Raw genomic sequence first — 19,789 nt, forward strand, 5'->3', positions numbered from 1 at the left:
CAAAAATTATTTCAAAAGGCCTGGTGGTTACTGATTGAAACCAACAACTCTAAAATAATATTCTAACTTTAATAATTGCCTGTAAATGTCAGCCTACTAGTTAATTTCTCTCTTACATACCAAAAAATGTGTCATTTTTAATGCTATATCTCAATACTTTCAAATTTTTTTTTCAGCAGGCAAAAAACAAACAAATTCAAAATGCATTAAAAAATTTATAGTATGAAAGCTGTCTACAACATACACATTTTTTTCAAATCAAACTGCGAAAAAAAGTTTTTCATGCTTGTCATTTTTTTAGATGGTTTCAGAGACATACCACTGCTCACCTATGGCATGAGATTCTGTACCTCTTGAAACGCATTAGTGAAAAAGATCTGTTTTCCTTCCCCTGACTCTCTTAGTCAAGTGGCTGATAATTTATGGGGGGGGGTTGCCATGTATTTTGTGAGGGAGGAATTCATTTACTTTTGAGTAAGGTTTATGCAAATAGGATGATTGAAATTTTTTCTTTTCAGTTGCTCTTTTCTTGTATTAGTAAGCAACCATATTCTGAGGATAATAAATATATTTTCCAATAGAGTATAATTTTCTTAATTTTTAAATATTATGTTTCTTTATAACTTGAACATAGTGTTGATTGTATTTAAAGTCTAAATGCCATGTAAAGAACTTGCCATTTCTAGCTTTATTTGAGGATTACTTGTTATTAAAATAGTTTTTTTTTTTATAATTTATTTTCATGTTGATAGATTGTATAAGTAGTTTGCAAGATTGTATAAATAGTTTGAATTGATAATATTGTATGTTTTAGTATTTCCATAAATAAATAATGAATAATTAATTATGTTACAAAACAAATTAAAAATTAATTATTCACAAGAGGAATAGGGGAGACCTGAAAATAGCTGATATGTGTACCAAAATATTCTTACATCCTTTGGCTAATATAAAACGAAATGAATAACAGTTTGGTTAAAAAATAAGCGAGCAATATCGAGTTGAATGAGCTAACTCCATCGGTGTAAATGTACCCCAAGGCCGGGGTACATTGGCACTATACGCAGGGCAGGTTGGCATTATATATTTGTATTTTTCCTTCTCTTACTGTAGATATTTATCTAAAAAGAAAGTAAAAAAAAAAATATTTATTTCAGCTAGGAACTTTTATTGAATTAAAATATAAATAGTTAAATTTAACTAAAAATTGCACTTTTTTTTTTTTTTTTTGTGATTTAGGAACATTTAACCTAGGTACAACTAACTGTGATGGACTTAACATTGTAAAAATATTTTTGTCTGTTTGTCGCTCCAATGTTTTCTTTAGTTTTCTTTCTCATCATTTAGTCTTTGGCCACTTTCCTGTTTTTGGTCTTTCTTTCTTCATTTTTATTGTGCAGGACATTAGTTTTGATTTTTACAATTGTTTTTAATTTTTTTATCTTAATGGCTTGTTTTTCTGCTTGAAGTGTGTCTTTCACCGGGGCATCTGTCAAAAGTAGCCTACCTCTTCCTTCATTTTTTTCTTGTGCTAGCCTTTGGTAATGGCCATTGTTCTTCCAACGGTGAAACAGTATGTGGGATCAAAACTTCGGGATTTGTGGATGATAAAACATGTAATAGTTGAGTGCCATTTCTTTCATGCTCTGCTTTGGAAATTTCATTGGGATCAGTAGGCATCAGATTAGAACAAATGCAATCTAAAGCTGAAGAATCATTCTGAGATATTTTAGATGTGGCTTGAGGGTGGTCTGTAATGAAACTGGGAAGAAATTCTGAATCGCGAAATATGTCTAGATTCAGTGGACTTATTCCAGTAGCTATAAAGCCAGCTGTTATATTGTTCTTGGTGGTAGCCAGTAGGACAGTAGTCGCTATAATACCTGGAATATTGTAAATCTTGATTGTTTTTCCAGAATTGTTTCTATGCCATGAATCACATCCTCTGTTCACATATTTCTTTAGCGGACCATATACACTGTGATCCAGCGGTTGCAGCTTGGTGCAATTCAGCTGCAGTGAGATGGAAAACTCAGCACCACAACTGTAATAATTTAAGTGTTGAAGTTGAAAGATGAGTCATGGTTGTCCAGTAGCAGTAGTGTAGGTCTTTCCTTTATCGATATCGTGTACAGGACGAAATGTTCAGCAAAATAAGTAAAATGCTCATCTTTCATCCATCTTAATGGATTGCAACATCCAATGCTGCCTGTAGGTGCCCCATTGAGGAAGGGATCTCACATGTGAGGAAAGGATCTCACAAATTCACATGTGGGAAAATGAAGAGAGGGGGAACCTTGTTTCCTATTGCAGATACAGCAACAGCCAACATGACAGGAGTTCCACTTTTGCAGATGTCATTTTGCCAGTCTGTTTAAATCCCCTCTGATCTACCACCCAGTCGGGTTTTTGAACAGTTGAGATCCCTGTCTCATCCATATTCCATATATCCGCAGGTCCGAAACTGTACTTGTCGTACCATTGCATCAAAAGTTTAAAAAATGCGACAACGTTTGTTTTATTAAAGGAGGTCGTCTGACTGAGACTTGTTGCTTCTGGCCTTCTGATAGATAAAGAAGAGTTCCTTTTTAAAAATAAGCTGATCCGGTCCTTGCCTGCTTGTTGATTTTTTTCCCATGAACCAGGCACTTTCCGTTTGAATGAAATAGCAAAATGGTACGCAATTTTCCATATTTCTTTCGGACTAAGACCAAAATAAATATCTGATGCCCGTTTTGCATATTCTGTGAGATCTGCTTCCACCTGAATGCTGAAAATTTTTCGTGTTGGCAGATAGCTGAAAAGTCAAAGGATAATTACCCTCTGCTTTTAAAGCTTTTTGGCTGTAGCGTTTTAGGGAATGCAAAGGTATCCCATACTTTTCATTAGCCTTTGAATACAACAATTATTTTATGCAATATCGCTTTTACTGATTCCACAATAACAACCTGGGGGGTCAAAGCTCAGTTTGTAGTCCTCTTTCTGTTTCTAACCATAGATCTGAAGAAAAAAAAAATTAGACAAATAAATCATTGGCATAAATAAAAGCGCAAGGCCAACGTGCCCTGCCTGGCTTGGTGCCAACATGCCCCTTCATGCCATTTTGATTTTGATTCCATTTTTGATTCAGAAATATTAAATTAATTAAAAGATGCTTTCTCACAAATACGTCCATGAATATCAAAATACTAAATATAACATGTAATAATTGTCATTGCTAATACTATATTTTAGAAGAAAATCAAGTGAGTTGTAATACTTACTTTTTGAAACAAAACAAAACAATTTGGCCTCTAGTGGCTGTAGATTCAAATGAAACTGACTGAAAACTTCTGAGTGTATGAAGCCGTACTTCCTGTTTACTCTGTTCCTGTTTCTACTGCCACCTAGTGTTTTTTACCTGCACTATTAGCAAAGTGCCTACTTGCCCCGGGTGTCAACTAGCCCTTGTCTCCCCTATGTTGTAGGTGCGTTAGTACTCCAGTGAAACCACCACCACCTTCCTGGTGCAATTCACTATAAATTTTTTAAAAAGTATTTTCTCTTTCATGCAGCATGTAAAGCATGTAAATTAATTGCACATTTTTAAAAAATATCAGAAAACTTATGTTTTTGTGCTTCAAAGGGTTAAAATGCATAATAATAATTTTATTTGGAAAATAATAGAAATTTTTATAATTAACTCTAATTATCATATAAAGGTAATTTTTACCAACAACATTTTTTTAATTCTCACTTATTATAAAAGTGTTTTACTGCACAAATTTCATGAATTCCTTTTTTATATATAGAGCAAATTAAGTTGGGTTGAGCAAGTTAAGTTCATAAACCATTTTTTTATTGTATGTTTCATGCTGCTGCAAGTTTCACTCAAGCAATTTTTCGAAAGGAAACTTTTTACTTATCTTCTATTTTTACTAAGTCCTCCAGAGTTATTTATACTTGCTATCCATTCCTTCTCTTAAAACATCAGTAATGCTGAAATTAATTGTAGTCTTTTAAATTTTTTTTACTCAGACAATTCTCCAAATATTTTTTCATTAATGTTTAACACCATTCTGACAAAAATGTTAAAGACTTAAAATGTTTGAGAGTTTTTATTTCTTTGAGATGTGTTTATAATATTTTACTTTGCATCTTGATAACAAAAAATCCCAAACAATAGTTTGAAACAGAATCTTAAATCATCAGGAACTTGATTCTTTATTTATGATGTCTTTTGTTAGGAAGATACTGCTTTATAATAGTGATGATAAATACCAACTAATGATTTATTTATACTCAATTTGTGTTGTGTCATATTTTTCTTGAAAAATTTTAGCGGCATAATCCATTAAGAAGTTGAATTTACCACATGGATCATAAACTGAATGTACTGACGTTGCCAGGAGAATCGGGGACACCAAGAAAAAAACAAAGATTTTAAAAATCATCTTAAGAAAAGCAGGAAAAATGCAAGGAAATTCATTGAAAAATCCATAAAACAGTGAATATACAGGAATTTTAAGTTTTTTAGTTACTTTTTTTTTTTCATTTGAAAAATACTGAACTCTGAACATAGTAAGAATGAAAGATCGTACTATAGCACCAAAATTGGAACAGCTTTGTAAGAGAATAGAATAAATTTCTTTGGCAGGAATGGTAACATTCAATCTGCAGAAGCATTGTGTTGGTGTTTAGTCACTCACATGTGAGTTTATTGAATGGTTTGACTCTTTATATTTTAGAAAATTTAAAGGCTATCTAAAAAAAAAAAAAAAAAAAAAAAAAAATGTATTTTGGAGTGCTGATGGTTTTCCTTGGGAATTGTTTAGTGTTAGCCCTTTTCCTCCTACATCCTTGAAAAGGGCAATTTGAACAGGAGGTGAGACTTAAGTTATGGATACAACAAAATTTAAATGATTTGGAAGTGGGAAAAAAGAAAGAAAGTAAAGTATAAAAATTAACTTAAAATGTTTTAAAAATATCCAGAATTATTTTGGATGGTGTATAATGAAACTCATATTACAATTTGCAAAAAAGAAAAAAGAAAATTATATGAAACAGTTTGTCTTTTTTTTATTTTTTTTATCTCGAACTGTTTAGTCTGCATAGTGAGTTGGAAGTGTTGTTGTTCACAACCTGGGGGGGGGCTGCTTATAGGAGAATATAGTATAACATTTTTCTTCTTTTGCATACAGCTTATCTAAGCTTCTTTCTTCCAATGCCCAAGGAATTTCATTCATTACTGAAATTGAACTAATTAATACGAAATAGTTGTGGATCATTTTATAATCAATGTCATTATGTAAAAAAGATTCTTGCAAAATGCAGTTTTTCAATGAAAAATATTATATTTAATTATTGAAATAATTAAAAAATGTTGTATATATTTAATTACTTAATCTGCATAAAATGAAATAAAATTTTTGAAAATATTTCTTATTATTATGTATTATTAATATGCTCACTAAAGAAACCAAGTACCTACAATCTTTTTGAAGGAAATAATTTTACAAGATTTTCATTTTTTTTCCCAGCACAAATAAAAGAAGAAAAACCCAAAGAGCTTAAGGATCTAGAATGTGATTTATGCAAAGATGTTGTTGCTAAAGTTGAGGAAATTATGAAGAATAACAAGACTGAAGTAAGGTTCATTAAGACTTGTCTTTTATTACTTTGAAAACCAAAGTAAAATTATATTTGTTAAGATATTAAGACAGAACAAGGGTAATTTTTCATCTTTTATTTTATTTCATTTATGGAGCATCTTTATTGAATGGTTTAGTCTTGATTTTTTTAAGAGATCTTTTGAAATTCCAATTTAACAAGAAAGTATAGATCATAATTGTTATCCTTCTTTTATTTTTTATTTAAAACTTGAGATTGGTATAAAATTAAATCTTCATTCTTTTTTTATTGCTTTAAGAGCAATATCTGATGAAGAATGAGCTTCTTTAGTAACATTGTTCATTCTGGATTTTAGTGCAATCCAGGATGATTCAAATTGACATTACAAATAAAATTGCAAATTTGTCACAAACTGCCAAACTATTACATTGTGTCTGTTTAAATACTCTAGCTTGTAAACACAATATATATAAAAGTAATGGATATATTTGTCCAGAGATTCTTATTGATTATCAATAATTGATATTCTGCAGTAAAAAAGTTGCTTGAAATGAAAGTATATTTTATGGAATCTTCTGGTGTCTTAAAACATGAAATCAGTTGTGGTTTCCATATACTATGTAGTTGAATGTATACTGTCAAATTGATATCATTTGCTTTAGAACTTCCACCTTTCTAAAATTGCAGATTGTTTAAATATAAACCTGAATAAATTTGTTGTGCAATATTTGGCAGCTTTCTGAAGTTGTCCTTGATTGTGTTAAATACCTTACTTTTTTTTGGCAGGATGAAATTAAAAATGCATTGGACAAAGTTTGTTCCTACTTACCGTCTTCCCTTGCCACAAAGTGTGAACAGTTTGTGAACCAATATACAGAGCTACTGATTGATTTAATATCTCAAAATCTATCTCCAGACCTTGTTTGTGCTGCCGTAGAAATATGCCCAGGTAAACTGCTCGTTGATATTATTGAATCATGATACACTTCTTTTGTTATGCAATTGAAATTAGTTGTATCAGTCTTTAGGAAATGAAGCAAATGAATACATTTTTCATTAGCAGTGACAAATATTTCAATGATCATTAAAAAATGTTTTAATAATAATTTCTGCTTAATTTAATGTTTACAAATCGTAAATAAACTTCTTTATATATCAAATAATTCTTGCATATATCCAAAATAACTCGTGATTTTTAAAGAAAAGTTCTGAATATATTTATATAATATTGTATTCTAGATTTCCTTCCATTTTTAATATAATCTCCTTTCCATTTTGAAAGAGTTCATTGTGTGTGCTTGTGAATTTTTTTGCCCAGTATTCGACTGTATATTTTATTTTCTTAAGAATTAATGGATACATTGTCTTTAAAATTTATTGCAGTTTTACACACTTAGAAGTATAATTTTTCAGTTTATATATAAAGTAAAAAAATAAAGATAAAATGTTGCAAATTTTGTAGCATTTAATATAAAGTTTAAAATGAAAGCAAAAAAAAAAAAAAAAAAAAAAAAAAATGATGGTTGCAATTTGAAAAGCATTTTAATACTGTATGCTTTCTTTTTAAGAGAACATTTAGAGTTTCAAACTGTAATTAATTTAATTTTATTAATTTTTATGTGTAAATGAGAAAACTTTAATTCTTATAACATCTGAATAATATGCAGATTAAAATGTCCATGAAACTAAACTATGTCTATGAATCCATATCAATCCCTGAAATCAGAAATACAGTGATTATAAAAATTCTTGGACATGCTCGTTTTGTTACTCAATTTTTGTGTATGACTTAATTTTCCATTATGAAATTATCATACTGAACTATTGATATTGATTCTAATATATTTTTTCATGCTGATTTTAAATCTGATTAATGCTACAAATATTTTTGTAATATAGTTGTCTGGATAAAAGAATATATAGTATGTACAGAATTACAAAATATAAGTAGTAGAATAATGCATACATTTATAAAAACATATTTTGAAAATTATATGGTTGTTTCATGTTTGAACATCAATATTTTATGAATCAGCCATTTGCTTTAATTATGGCTTTATATTTTTTTCACATGGAATATCTCAATTTCACAAGAGATTCTTTCATGGCAACATGGTTGAAGGAAAATATTAAAATTTCAGTTAACTCATGTTTGTGTGAACCTTTCTTTCTTTGAAATATCATAACCAATTGAATTGTATACCATAGGCTCTCTATCAAATTAAAATACAGAGTCTACCCTGAACAGCTGATTCTATTCACAGCTTTGTCTTCTAACCGTTTCTGGACTAATTTTACATAGTGTATGAAACAATATTGTCCTGAAAGTCTCATGAATGATCGTCTAAAGCATCTTTCACTGATGATAGCAATTTATTGTATAGTATTTTAATGTAATGCCTGGCTTTCACTGTTTTGTTTATGATGTGAAGCCTTCCAACATCACTGGAGGACTTGCAGCCCCATCATCACTATTGTCAGATACTTAACTGTGGGCTTCAGGCAGTGAGAGCAGAATTCCTCATGAGTGTGGCGTCTTATATAAACGTACTTTGGCTACCAGAAATATGAAGCTGACTTTCATCATTAAATAGTATCTTTTCTCAGTCTTCATAGTCGATACAAGGCAATTGGCCCACACCATTTACCTCTTATAGTGGAATTGATCAACAATGGTTTTGGGGAAATTTGCTTTGCCTATTATCCAAATGCAAGCAATTTTCCTGTTAGTTCTTGAACATGCATTCACTACCAAATTTCGTTGTGTGAAAAGTTGTGGTGAATTAAGCTTTCTATTTGAAAATGAAATCTTAGCTTGTTTTTATATGAAGTTGTTTTTCTTGGTCATCTGCATTATAATTTGTTTCACAATATATTTTCAGTGCTCTCATGACAGTTGAAAGATCACATACTACTTTAGCAGCAATTTGCGGCGTAGAATAACCTTTCTTCAAAAGTATTGTTTTGTACATTTTATTATTAGGCAGAAATAAATATTTATTCAAAATTCCAATATATTCTTGAGTTTGCTGTAACTTTTTGCTCCCAACTTATTATCACTACTGCTCTCTGATTGTTTGGAATGTTTAAGTTTTTCATTGATTAAAAAAAAAAAAAGTCACTCTTTATAACAGTGATTTTGCTTGTCTTATCAGGCTTATTACTTGTGATTGTCTTATGTTTTTTGTTTTCAAAATTTTGATGAAATTTTTACTGTACATGAATTTTACAGAGAGATTTGAAATCTTCATGAAAAAATATATTAGAATCAATAACAATAGTTAATATAGTATCATAATTTCATAAAGCAAAATTAACTTAAATACAAAACTTAGACAAAAAAAAAAATGAATATCTTCAGGACCTTTCTGTCACTACTATAGATGATATAAAATTAGATTCATTGAATAACTGGTGTATAGAGTAGTAGATCACTGTGGATGAAGATTGGATCTTTCAAATTTTTCAGCATTTATAGGCAAAAATAAAATAAAATCATCTGAATTTAAATTATTTATTGAATAATTATTTTAAAACATTTTGGAAGCAAATGCTTATTTAATTTTATTATTTGATTTATTTATTAATATTGGAGTTTTTTAAAAAAATTATTTTTATTCATTTCTTGATTGCAAGATGAAAATTTATGAAGCTGTGCAGTAATTGCAACAATTTAGTAAATTAAATTTTCAGTTGATGAAACAATTATCAAATTCTTTTACGAAATTAAGTTTTAATATTTTGCCATAAGGTTAATTGTATAATTGATATAAAAATAGTATTTCAAGGACAAAATGTTTGAAGAAATTATTTTAAAGTGTGTCATTTTTCTAATTATGCATATTTCAGATTTTATTTTATTCTTTCTAATTGATGCAAAATGTTTCAATTGGTTTATTTACTTATTTAAATGAAAATTTATTTTAATATTATTAAAATTTGATGGGAAAATAGTCTGGAAATTTTTTCCATACTATTTATTTTACAAAATATTTTATTTTGTATTTCAGAAGAACCTGGCTTATTACAATGGAAGTCCAAAGGTTTAATTTTTATTTGTTTTGCTAATGGTTGCTTAGTGCCACTTTTGGACTTATTTTATATAAAACATTGCATTCCATTTTACAATTTGCCATTGATTGAACTTTCTTTTAACACTTTACAATGCTTGCCGTACTTATATTTTTTTGCATTGCTATGGTAATTTACTGGCAAATTTATGATATTTGCTTATTTTTTTCCTATGCTTAGATAATATTTTAATATTTGAGGCATATTTTAATCCATTTTCTCTTTAATCAATTTTTGTTGTTTAATGCTGGCATGCAAAAATAATATTTAAAAAAAAATGAAATTAGTATTGTGTTAAACCATTATTATTATTATTATTATACTCAACATCCTCTCTTTAAATTTTACTAATATTTTTGCTTTTTATTGTGACTTTTTTCTTTTAAAATCAAAATTTTAAAATCGCAAAGAATACTAAACTTTCTTCTTATTTAATGATTGTTCTTTATTTACAATAGTAGTCCATTATTTTTTTGTTTTGATTTATGTACTTTTGATATAAATTTATCTTATTTTATCACCACTACTACAATAATTCCCTTCTACATTAATTAAGTTACACAAAACAGAACACTCTTCAGTAATGCTTATAATTTCAAATGTTTCTATGCATGTTTTAATTTTCAACTGAAGTTTTCTAAAATAATATAAATGTAGATGAGGAAAAAAGGAAAAATAATATAAAAATGCTAATTTCAAACTTTTTTATTGAATAAATTATAAAACAATTTGTTTATTTAGAATTTCTTTTTGTCTGAAAATGAATAAGTATTTTGGCATTTTTATATTATACAAAAATTTAAAGAATACATTATCAGAATGATGCAAAAGAACTTCATTGCACAGAGTATATTTAATGATTCATTCTGACTTTGACAGTTTTCCTGAAATAATTGAATCAATGTTTCTATTATGGATCATTCATATTGATTCATTATAAGTTTAATTATTAGTAATTATAAAATTTATCTTCCTAACAAATGGATTGTTTGTCTTTTCAGTGGCTGATGTGGAATGTGAGGGATGTCAATATGCTCTACATTTCATTCAAAATATCCTCATGAGCAATGAAACCAAGGTTTTTTTACCTTCTTTGTTTCTTTACTCATGCTAAATACTTTAATTAAATATTTTATGTTATTTGGTTTCTGTTGGCTTATGAGCAAAGTGTTTTAAACTTCCATTGTTGATGGACGAATAACTCATACTATTGTCAATGCCTTGTATCATTCTGTTCTTTTTATTAGGCTTTCCCTAATTTTCTGTTCTTATCTTTATATGACTATTTATATCATATGAATGAAAAAAAGTATTTAAAAATAGATGCACTGTAAAAAATTTTCACCTTTGCTTGATTTAAATTAAATCTTAACTATAAGCACAGCAAAATTTCAGAAGTTTGATTGAAAACTTACTTTATATTCAAACCTATTTAACATAGAAAATAATGCAAATATTCAATTATGGTAAAAAGGTAGAATATTAGTTGCAAGAGTGAAGATGATTTGATTTGATTTTCAACTAATAAAATATACTTAAAACATTTTTTAAAAATTCATTAAAAGAAAGAGAAAAAAATATTGACTTTATTGAAAAATTGATTTTTTAAATTATAAGATAACATAAAAATTATTAAATTTATTATTATTTTCAGAGGTTATTGCAAAAAAAGCCAAAAATTTTTTTTAATGTTTAGTCAATTAAAATTAAAAACAAAATTACTCTGAGGTGTTCATTCCCACCTTGACCAAATTGGTAGCTTTAGATCAAATGGTCTGCCCTGCAGTGTGCCAACACACACTCACATTCTCTTATGATCAATATACATAATTTTTTTTTACACTTTTATAACAAACTATGGCAATTAATTTAATAGTAGAAATTGCATTAATAGATATAATATAAAATATGGAAAAAGTTAAGGAATTTGGAAAAATCACAATGATTTAATATTTTGAATAACCTTTCTACTTACAAGCTATCATGTAGCCATATATGTAGAACTATTTCATGATTTCACTTATGATTATAATCTCAGATTTTCATCAAGCAATATGTATTTGTTTTTCTGTTGCAAAAGATTTTTTTTTTCCTTTGCTAAAATTGGTTTAAAAAATTTTAGGGGATTTTTTAAAAAAGTAATTACAAGGCTTCTTCTGGCCTACTAAATTTTTCTAATATCAATAAGTTAAGACTGAATACTCTGTAGATTAAATGCATTTTATTCTTCAAAATTTTTTAAAAACTTAGTTTAGATTTGCATTTTTTGTTAGTTGTTTAATGATTTTATGATGTTTTTAGTTTTTGTATTTTAAATATACTCATGTGATATATTAGTTTCATGTTAATGTATATTCTTTTAAAATTTTAATTCTTAAAATCTGAATCTTAATTCTTTCTTGCCAAAAATTCATCCTGTTAATTATGAGTTTGCATTTCTAAGATTTATAAATTTATCATGGGCTTTTAAATGGATAAGTTGTGCAACTATCATTGTTCTGTGATCTCTGAACATTGCAAGAATAAAAGATAGTAGCAACAGCACCAAAAATGAAACAACTGTGTGATTGCAAAAACTCACCCCTTTATTTTGTATAGATCAGTCTAATTTTGGTTTCAGAGACAGTTGTTCTCTTTTCATGAGATTTCTAGGTTGAAGCTAATGAGGATGTTTCAGACTGTTTTAACTGCGTGAGAGAATAGAATACATTTCTCTGGTCAGAATAGCAAAATTCAATTTATGAAAGCGTCACAATGGTATTTAGTTGCTCACACTTTTTTTTGTTTATTGTATGGTTTGTTTATTATTAAGAAATTGTGAGCTCATTCAGATAAGAGCAGAGATTTTTTTGTTTAAAAAAATGAGTTGCCCAAAATTTATATTTAATAAAGATTTGACAGATATAATATCAATTCTGACTTTGCTGAATGGGTTAGAGAAGTTCTACAAAATCCATTTGCTGTATAAAGCTCACTTTGTAAGTAGATAATAAGCCTAAGTAATATGGGAAAAGAGTCATGACAAAAGAGGAAAACTTACAACACTGTGTGCCAGTTCAAAAGAATCATCATTGATGCTGGACTTAGTATCTCAAAGGAATGACATATCATGACCAAAAACGTCAGATTTAATGTCTGAAAATAAACTGATTTTTAACTGTTTAGTTCAATAAAGATAAAATAAAGTAAACACTAATTAAAAAAAAAACTTTTCCTTGATTTGCCACTAGTGGTAAATTATAAATATTTGTCAGGATAAATATGAAAATCTTTTCATTTTTGTTAAACATTTAATGAAAAACATCGTCAAAAGAAGTATAATTGAAGCAACAAAAGCATTCCATATTTATGTTTAATAAATCTTGATAGTCCTAAAAATCTAAGGCTGAGTGGAGAGGGGAAACGATATTTGAATAATGACTACAAGTTTCTTGATTACTAGGGAAAATACTGAAACTGGGGGGAAAAAAAAAAAAAAAAAAGATAATTTTAATATGTGTGAAAAATACTATAAAAATATTTGAGCACATGTCCAAAAATTTTACAGTTTCAAAAACTGCATCTTTTTGAAATTCATGTTTATTGAAGAACCTTCCTTTTTCCATACATTAAAACTATAGAGTATTGTTATTCTCTTATAATTAGCACAAAAATGCTGTTTGTTATATGACTGCTTTCCTTTTATATTGCATATATGTATAGGTAAAATTATATTTTTCCAGATTGAATTGTCAACCTGGTGTGTCTGTGCATGTTTTCTTAAAGTTGATTTCTTAACATTTCATTTATTAAATTCTTCATTATTTACTTATTGATTATCTAAATTTATTTGGAATTATATCTCAGGTGAAAAACCAGATTAAGTATTCTATAATTGGTAATTCAAATCAGCTCAGTTGCATTACTCTACTCTTTGGAAATGTAATGTGATACAATAATAGAATTAGAATACTAAAGCGAAATTTCAATTGTCTGCAGGACAATTATGCCAGCTTTCAAAACAAAAGCAGGTTATAAACTTGTTAGAGGTGTTATATTGATTATAAAAAACTTATGGTATTTATTTAGTAAATTATGTACAATCAGTATTGGAAGAATTATATGTAGATAACTTTGGCAAATCAGTAATTAAAATATTGAAGATAACTTCTGCCAAATTTATAATTATAAAATACATGAATATTTTTTAATATGTAAAATTTTGATGCTGTTAAGATAAATGATGATGAAATGGATAAATCTGAAAATATTCAATAGTGATATGCTGGCTAGTGGACAACTTTTTGCCTGTTAAAACTAAGTTATAATCTAAGTTACAGAAACATAGTATGGCAATTTACAAGCTATGTATCTCTCAGCCATCAATGGGTTATCTTGGCTTGTACCTAGAATTCTTAGAAATTGTGTTGGAAAATATTGCTTAAAGTTTCATGTCTTGTATTTGTTAACATTAGATTTGTTCATTTCTTAATAAACTCGGGAGTTTTGAAAGGATGCTGATATTAAAGGGTAAAAGTATAAAAGCCACAAATTCTTTTTTAATTTTGAATCCCCCTCCCCCGAAACTTGGTGGATATAACAAACTGATCTAATTTTTCTTTCAAAGGGAAAAGTAAAAGAGTATGTCAAACGCTTATGTAGTGTTTTCCTACCTCAAACTCTTGCTGGCAACTGTGAGGCTTTTATTGATGAGTATGGTGACTCCCTGCTCATCCTTGTTGCTCAAGAAATTGATCCTAGTTCCATGTGTTACAAAGCAGGATTGTGTAAAAGCAATGCTATCATACCACAGCTGGTAGCTGATGGTAAGAGAATTTTTAATTATTGCTAAATGTAATGTATATCTGTGTGAAATTATGAATCATGATTATTCAAAACTAAATTAAGATATACATTAGTGATAATTAAGGTAGTATCTTGCTTGCAAGAAGTAACTTCTTTTTCATATTTTTAATTTCTAACTAAATAGTTATGTTTTTAAAATTTATTATTATTTTATCCTTCCAGCCTCTTATTCTATTTTTACTTCAAAGTTAGATAATTAGATTTGAATTTTATCAGTTCAGAAAAACTTCTTTGCTATTTGAATAGAACAATAGCACTGAAATTACTAAATAAGTTCAGGTTATTTAATTATTTATTAACATATCATATATATATATATAATTTATTAAGGAATTAATTTTGATGAATTATGAAATGCATTCCTGCAAGCTGGGGTATAAAAGTAATCAAATACATAGTGTATGACTCATGTATTAGTATTTTTGTTCTAAAAATGCATTCTTCATAGAAAAAATAATCTCGTGAGTAATTGAAATATCTTTATCAGTGGCCTTTCCTAACTTGAATCACTTCCAAATCGATGAATGCTCTGTTTGCACCACAGTAGTAGACTATGTAGATAAACTCTTGGAAGAAGATGATGTAGATAAGGAAATAACTCATCTGGTTGAGAAAGTGTGTGTCGTGCTTCCAACTTCTTTCAGGGACAAGTGTAGCTCCATGCTTGAGACCTATGGCCCCTATATTCTACAAATGATTGGGCAGGTGGCCAACAGCAAGCAACTTTGCCAGGTATTTCGGATTGTAGTATCTAATTAGTTCCTAAAATAATATTTGGGGGGAGGCATGAAAGTCTCTTTCTCATGTAATAACTGTTTTGTGTTTCTAAAAAGGCATATAATTTTCTTATAAATGATTGCTATATATATTTGATTTTATTTTTAATTATATTTATCATAGTATGACTGTTTTGTGTTTCAAAAAAGGCATATAATTTGCTTATAAATGATTACTATATATATTTGATTTCATTTTTAATTATAGTGATCATAATATGTCATTTAAAAATCTTAGCTATTGGATTTTTAAGATTCTTATGCTGAATGAGAGTAAGTAAAACAAGTCTGTAAAAATGCATAAATTTTATTGTGGCTTTATTTATTTATCTGTAATTGCAGTTATAATTAATGTTAAAAAAATTCTGAAGTTTGCTATAATGATTTTATTAAAATTTCTTAAAGCAATAGTCAGTTGCTAAAAATGTCTACTTCTGAAGAAGCAATTGAATAATTTTTATTGTAGCTATAAAGTTGAAATCTAATAGTTGTATTTTATTTTGAAAATAAATAATAAAAAATTGAAATATCTTATTGCAAATTTCAAGTTATCATGTGAGATTTTTTTTTTTTTTTGATCCCATGATTTTATTAATGTGCATACGTCAACTTTAAAAAAATGCGATGCTTTTTTTCTTTTGAGATTGACGAGAGCTCCAAAACTTTTTTACCATCCAAGAAAAATTTGAAAAGCAAAAAACCAGTTTAAAATATATGATGTAATGTACATGCATAAGCTTTTAGAAATTATTAATTTCTTTTAAAAATATCACATTTCAGATTTATTCTATTTCATACAGACATGCTGAAAATTAAATTTTTCTAGGATTTATTTGCAGCAATATTTAACTTATATTTTTAAATTTCAGATTTTGTCAGTGTGATGACAACACATTGATAAAAGCTATCTTTTTTCCCAACTCACGCATAATGTGTTCGTGCAGCCTAAATTTTATTTATATTTTGTGGAAAATAAATGATAAAAATTTATTAAAAATAGAAATTTAATTTATAGGTTAAAATATTATAATCATTGAAAAGATCATTTTTTGAACTTCAATATGATGTAAAAAATCAATTTTGTGCTGTAATATTTTCAGAAGTTAAAGTGACAAAACATCAAAATTTCGCTTAATTTTTAATTAGTTAAAATTCTAATTAAAGATTTTAAAAAATAGCTCCAAGGTGCACATTCCTGACCTCCAAGATAGGCCTGTGCCAAATTTGGTTGCTTAGGTCAAACAGTTTGTCCTGTAGAGCGCTAACATATATGCACACACACATTGAGTCTTTATTATAAATATAGATATTATAAAAGATCATAAAAAACATTTCTTCCTTTTACTTTTTAGAGAATATCGTATTTCAAAATTTTTTCTCTTTATATAGATACATGCTGAAAATTACACTTTTATATATGATGTTAATGATAAAAATTTATTAAAAATAGAAATTTAATTTATAAGTTAAAATATAATCATTGAAAAGATAATTTTTTGAACTTCAATATGATGTAAAAAATTTTTGATTTTAATTTCTGCCAATGTGATGGCAACATGTTAATAAAACCTTTATTCATTGCGTACGTGATTTCGAGCTTCCATTTGTTGCCTACACATTTTGAGGCTTCAAAAACCTCAAACCAAAACAATATGATGTTCTCGCATCATAATGTCATTTTCTAATGTTATCTGTTAGACATATCGATTTGAAATTTTAACATTTAAAGCAGTGAACCACATCTTTAAACATAACTAATTTTTTGACTGTATTAATTTCAGCTATTTTTGTTAACTAGATATTTGAAGAGTTTATCTAGAATGAATTTATTTAAGCTTTTTAGATGTTTTGTTTCTTAACCCATAATTATAAAATAATTCAATAATTAGACCTCCCTTTTCTTTCTTTTTTTAATCTTTCTGAAGCTGTGAGGTTTGTAGAATGTTAGTATCAAGACTAAACTCTGCAAAAAAAAAAAAAAAAAAAAAAAAAACTTTTATTATTTGATTTAAAAAGCAATTTTCAACTGAGCATTTGAAAACAATGCTCATATGGGACTCATTATAATTAAAACTAATTTCATTGAAAAGTTTGATTGCCTTTTATGAAAAAGATGCTACATCTATCTCTGTTTTAAGTTTTATGTAGTTATGTTAAACTGTTAGTTATTGGCATGTATTGACCTGAAAAAATGCTTTAAATGAAATAAAGAATGATTTTTTTATGCTATATTAATAAATACATGTACCGCTAAAGAAATTATAAATTTGTATTTTTACACTGAATGTAGCTCCAGTCATATTAATTGTGTTTAATGAAAATAAATTTTGCACATTAACATTTTAGTCACACAAAAAATTGTTTTCCTGCAACTAAAACTGGCCAAATTATGAAAGTCAAATTTTGTTATTTTAGACTGCTTCCTTGCACAGTTATTGATATTTAATTATACATGTATAATTTATTGCCTTTCTGCAGGAGATTGATTTGTGTCCCAGACAGGCGGGGCAGGTCCATTTAATTGGAGGTGCCAAGTGCACTTTTGGACCTTCTTACTGGTGCCACTCCCCTGCTCATGCAGCTGCATGCAAGGTGAATCTGTTTTTCATGTTCATATATTCTTTTTATAATTTATTAGAAATGGATGGATAATTTTTTATCAGAATTGATGAACTGTTTATTGAATGATTTGAAATATTATTTAAGAAACATTATATCTATATTCCCTTAATGTAATCTAGAAATATAATATAGCTCTTCCTAAATAATGTATTGGGGGGGGGGAATGTTAATAATTAAAAAAGGAAATTCTAATGCAATGAAATGCAAATTTACAAATTGTCCCTTTGAGGTAAGGTGACTAATGTGGAACTGTAGCAGCCTCAACTTTTTTGATGCATAAATTTAATTCTTTTAACAATCAGACACATTTAACACTTCCATTTCTTTTTGGTAAAGCAGATGCAAATGCAATAAAAAAAAAAGTTGAAAGAGAAAACTTCCGGAAATCACAAATTTTATCTGTTGCATACCTGTGAAAAAATTCCATGCACATATTCTAATAGATTAAATACACTGCCAAAATGTTTTTGAAAAATTAAACAAAAATTAACAAAAAAAAAAAAAAAAAAAAAGTAGTTTAAAGTATCACCATTGCCCAGTAATACAGAATCTATGAATTTCAAAATTGTCACCATTTTTTAAATTTATGAATATAATATAATTAAATCATAATTCAATGATAAAAGTAAAAATAAGGCATAAAACAAAGTGTGAGGGAATTTCATTTTTTTTTTTTTTTCATTCCTATTACCTAGTTAAACACTTTTTTAGTTTAGTTTCAGTTTGTATTTCTGTTATATTTTTTGCTTGTATTTTATATTGTGTGTGTGTATGTTACACACACATGCATTTATTTAATCATTTATGAATATAATTATTATTTGAGAAATTAATGAAATGAAGGAAAAGTTGCATGAAAATGAAATTGGTATTATTTTTTAATGATACCAATTTTGATATTTTTTGTGGCATAAAATCTTTTATATTTTGATATTTTTGGTGTTATAAAATTTGATATTTTTGGTGTATAAAAATATTTCTTCTTTGAGAATTTGTTCTAAAATACTACAGTAAGATGATGAGAATTTGGGTTAATTTCTATGTAATATTTAATTAACTTTCATACTTTGCGAAGTTGACAGTATTCTTTATTTTATTTTCAAAATTTTTGTAAGGTTAGATTGAATTGGGCTTGTTGTTTAATAGAATGCATGGTTTATTAAGACTTATACCATATATATAATATATATATATTTTTTCCCCAGGCTGAAAGCTACTGCCGGAGTAAAGTGTGGGTGAACTGAATGAGCTTGCTTCAACTTTTTCATTATTATTTGTTTTTGTACAAGGTTGTAACTTAGATAGTGGACTTATTGAATGAGGCAGTCGTTTCATGCAACTCTACTTATGTTTTTTTTTTATTTTTATGTTTAATTTTATTTTTTTAAAGTCACAAAATGTGATTAATCCAAAGAAAGCTCTCTTGGTTGCCATAAAATGATTGTAACTATTTTACATTTGGTTAAAATAATAAAAGTTTTTGGTAGTATTTTCTAATCTTTTCATTTTCTGGTATTCAAAGAATGTATAGCATTGCAGTATCAAAAAACTTAATCCTGGTTGAATAATGATGCTTAAAGGAGTTGGAATCCTCTATACCAACAATGATAAATTGACTTTTTTCGATGTACCATTTCTGAAAATATATTATAGATACATTTTTGAAAATTTTTTTAACTAATAAAATGCACCTTTCTCATTATACTAATATGAGCTTTTTGAAATTAAAAAAAAAAATTATAAGACATAATAAAATTTAAACTTTTTTGACACAAAAAAAATTGTAAAAATTAAATTGAATTTTTTACAAAAAAATCCAGTATATATTAACAATCATAATGAAAAGCCCATGGAAAAATTACATC

At 27.5% G+C, this 19,789-nt stretch overlaps 1 protein-coding gene across 2 annotated transcripts in view; it reads left to right on the plus strand.

Annotated features, from left to right (window-relative positions):
- Positions 1-19,413, plus strand: part of LOC129981935 (uncharacterized) — a 67,363-nt gene extending 47,950 nt beyond the window's left edge. The window contains exons 23-30 of one of the 2 annotated variants that reach the window (XM_056092993.1): positions 5,520-5,626; positions 6,397-6,559; positions 9,621-9,653; positions 10,683-10,759; positions 14,288-14,486; positions 15,014-15,258; positions 17,781-17,894; positions 19,130-19,413. In XM_056092993.1, the coding sequence (XP_055948968.1) occupies positions 5,520-5,626; positions 6,397-6,559; positions 9,621-9,653; positions 10,683-10,759; positions 14,288-14,486; positions 15,014-15,258; positions 17,781-17,894; positions 19,130-19,168 (977 nt within the window). In that variant the 3' untranslated portion in view covers positions 19,169-19,413. The remainder of the gene's footprint in view (positions 1-5,519; positions 5,627-6,396; positions 6,560-9,620; positions 9,654-10,682; positions 10,760-14,287; positions 14,487-15,013; positions 15,259-17,780; positions 17,895-19,129) is intronic. The other variant, XM_056092994.1, reaches the window with a different exon arrangement.
- Positions 19,414-19,789: the final 376 nt, after the last annotated feature.

Source organism: Argiope bruennichi, chromosome 8, assembly GCF_947563725.1.
Source record: "Argiope bruennichi chromosome 8, qqArgBrue1.1, whole genome shotgun sequence".
In the NCBI taxonomy this organism is placed as follows: Eukaryota; Metazoa; Arthropoda; class Arachnida; order Araneae; family Araneidae; genus Argiope; species Argiope bruennichi.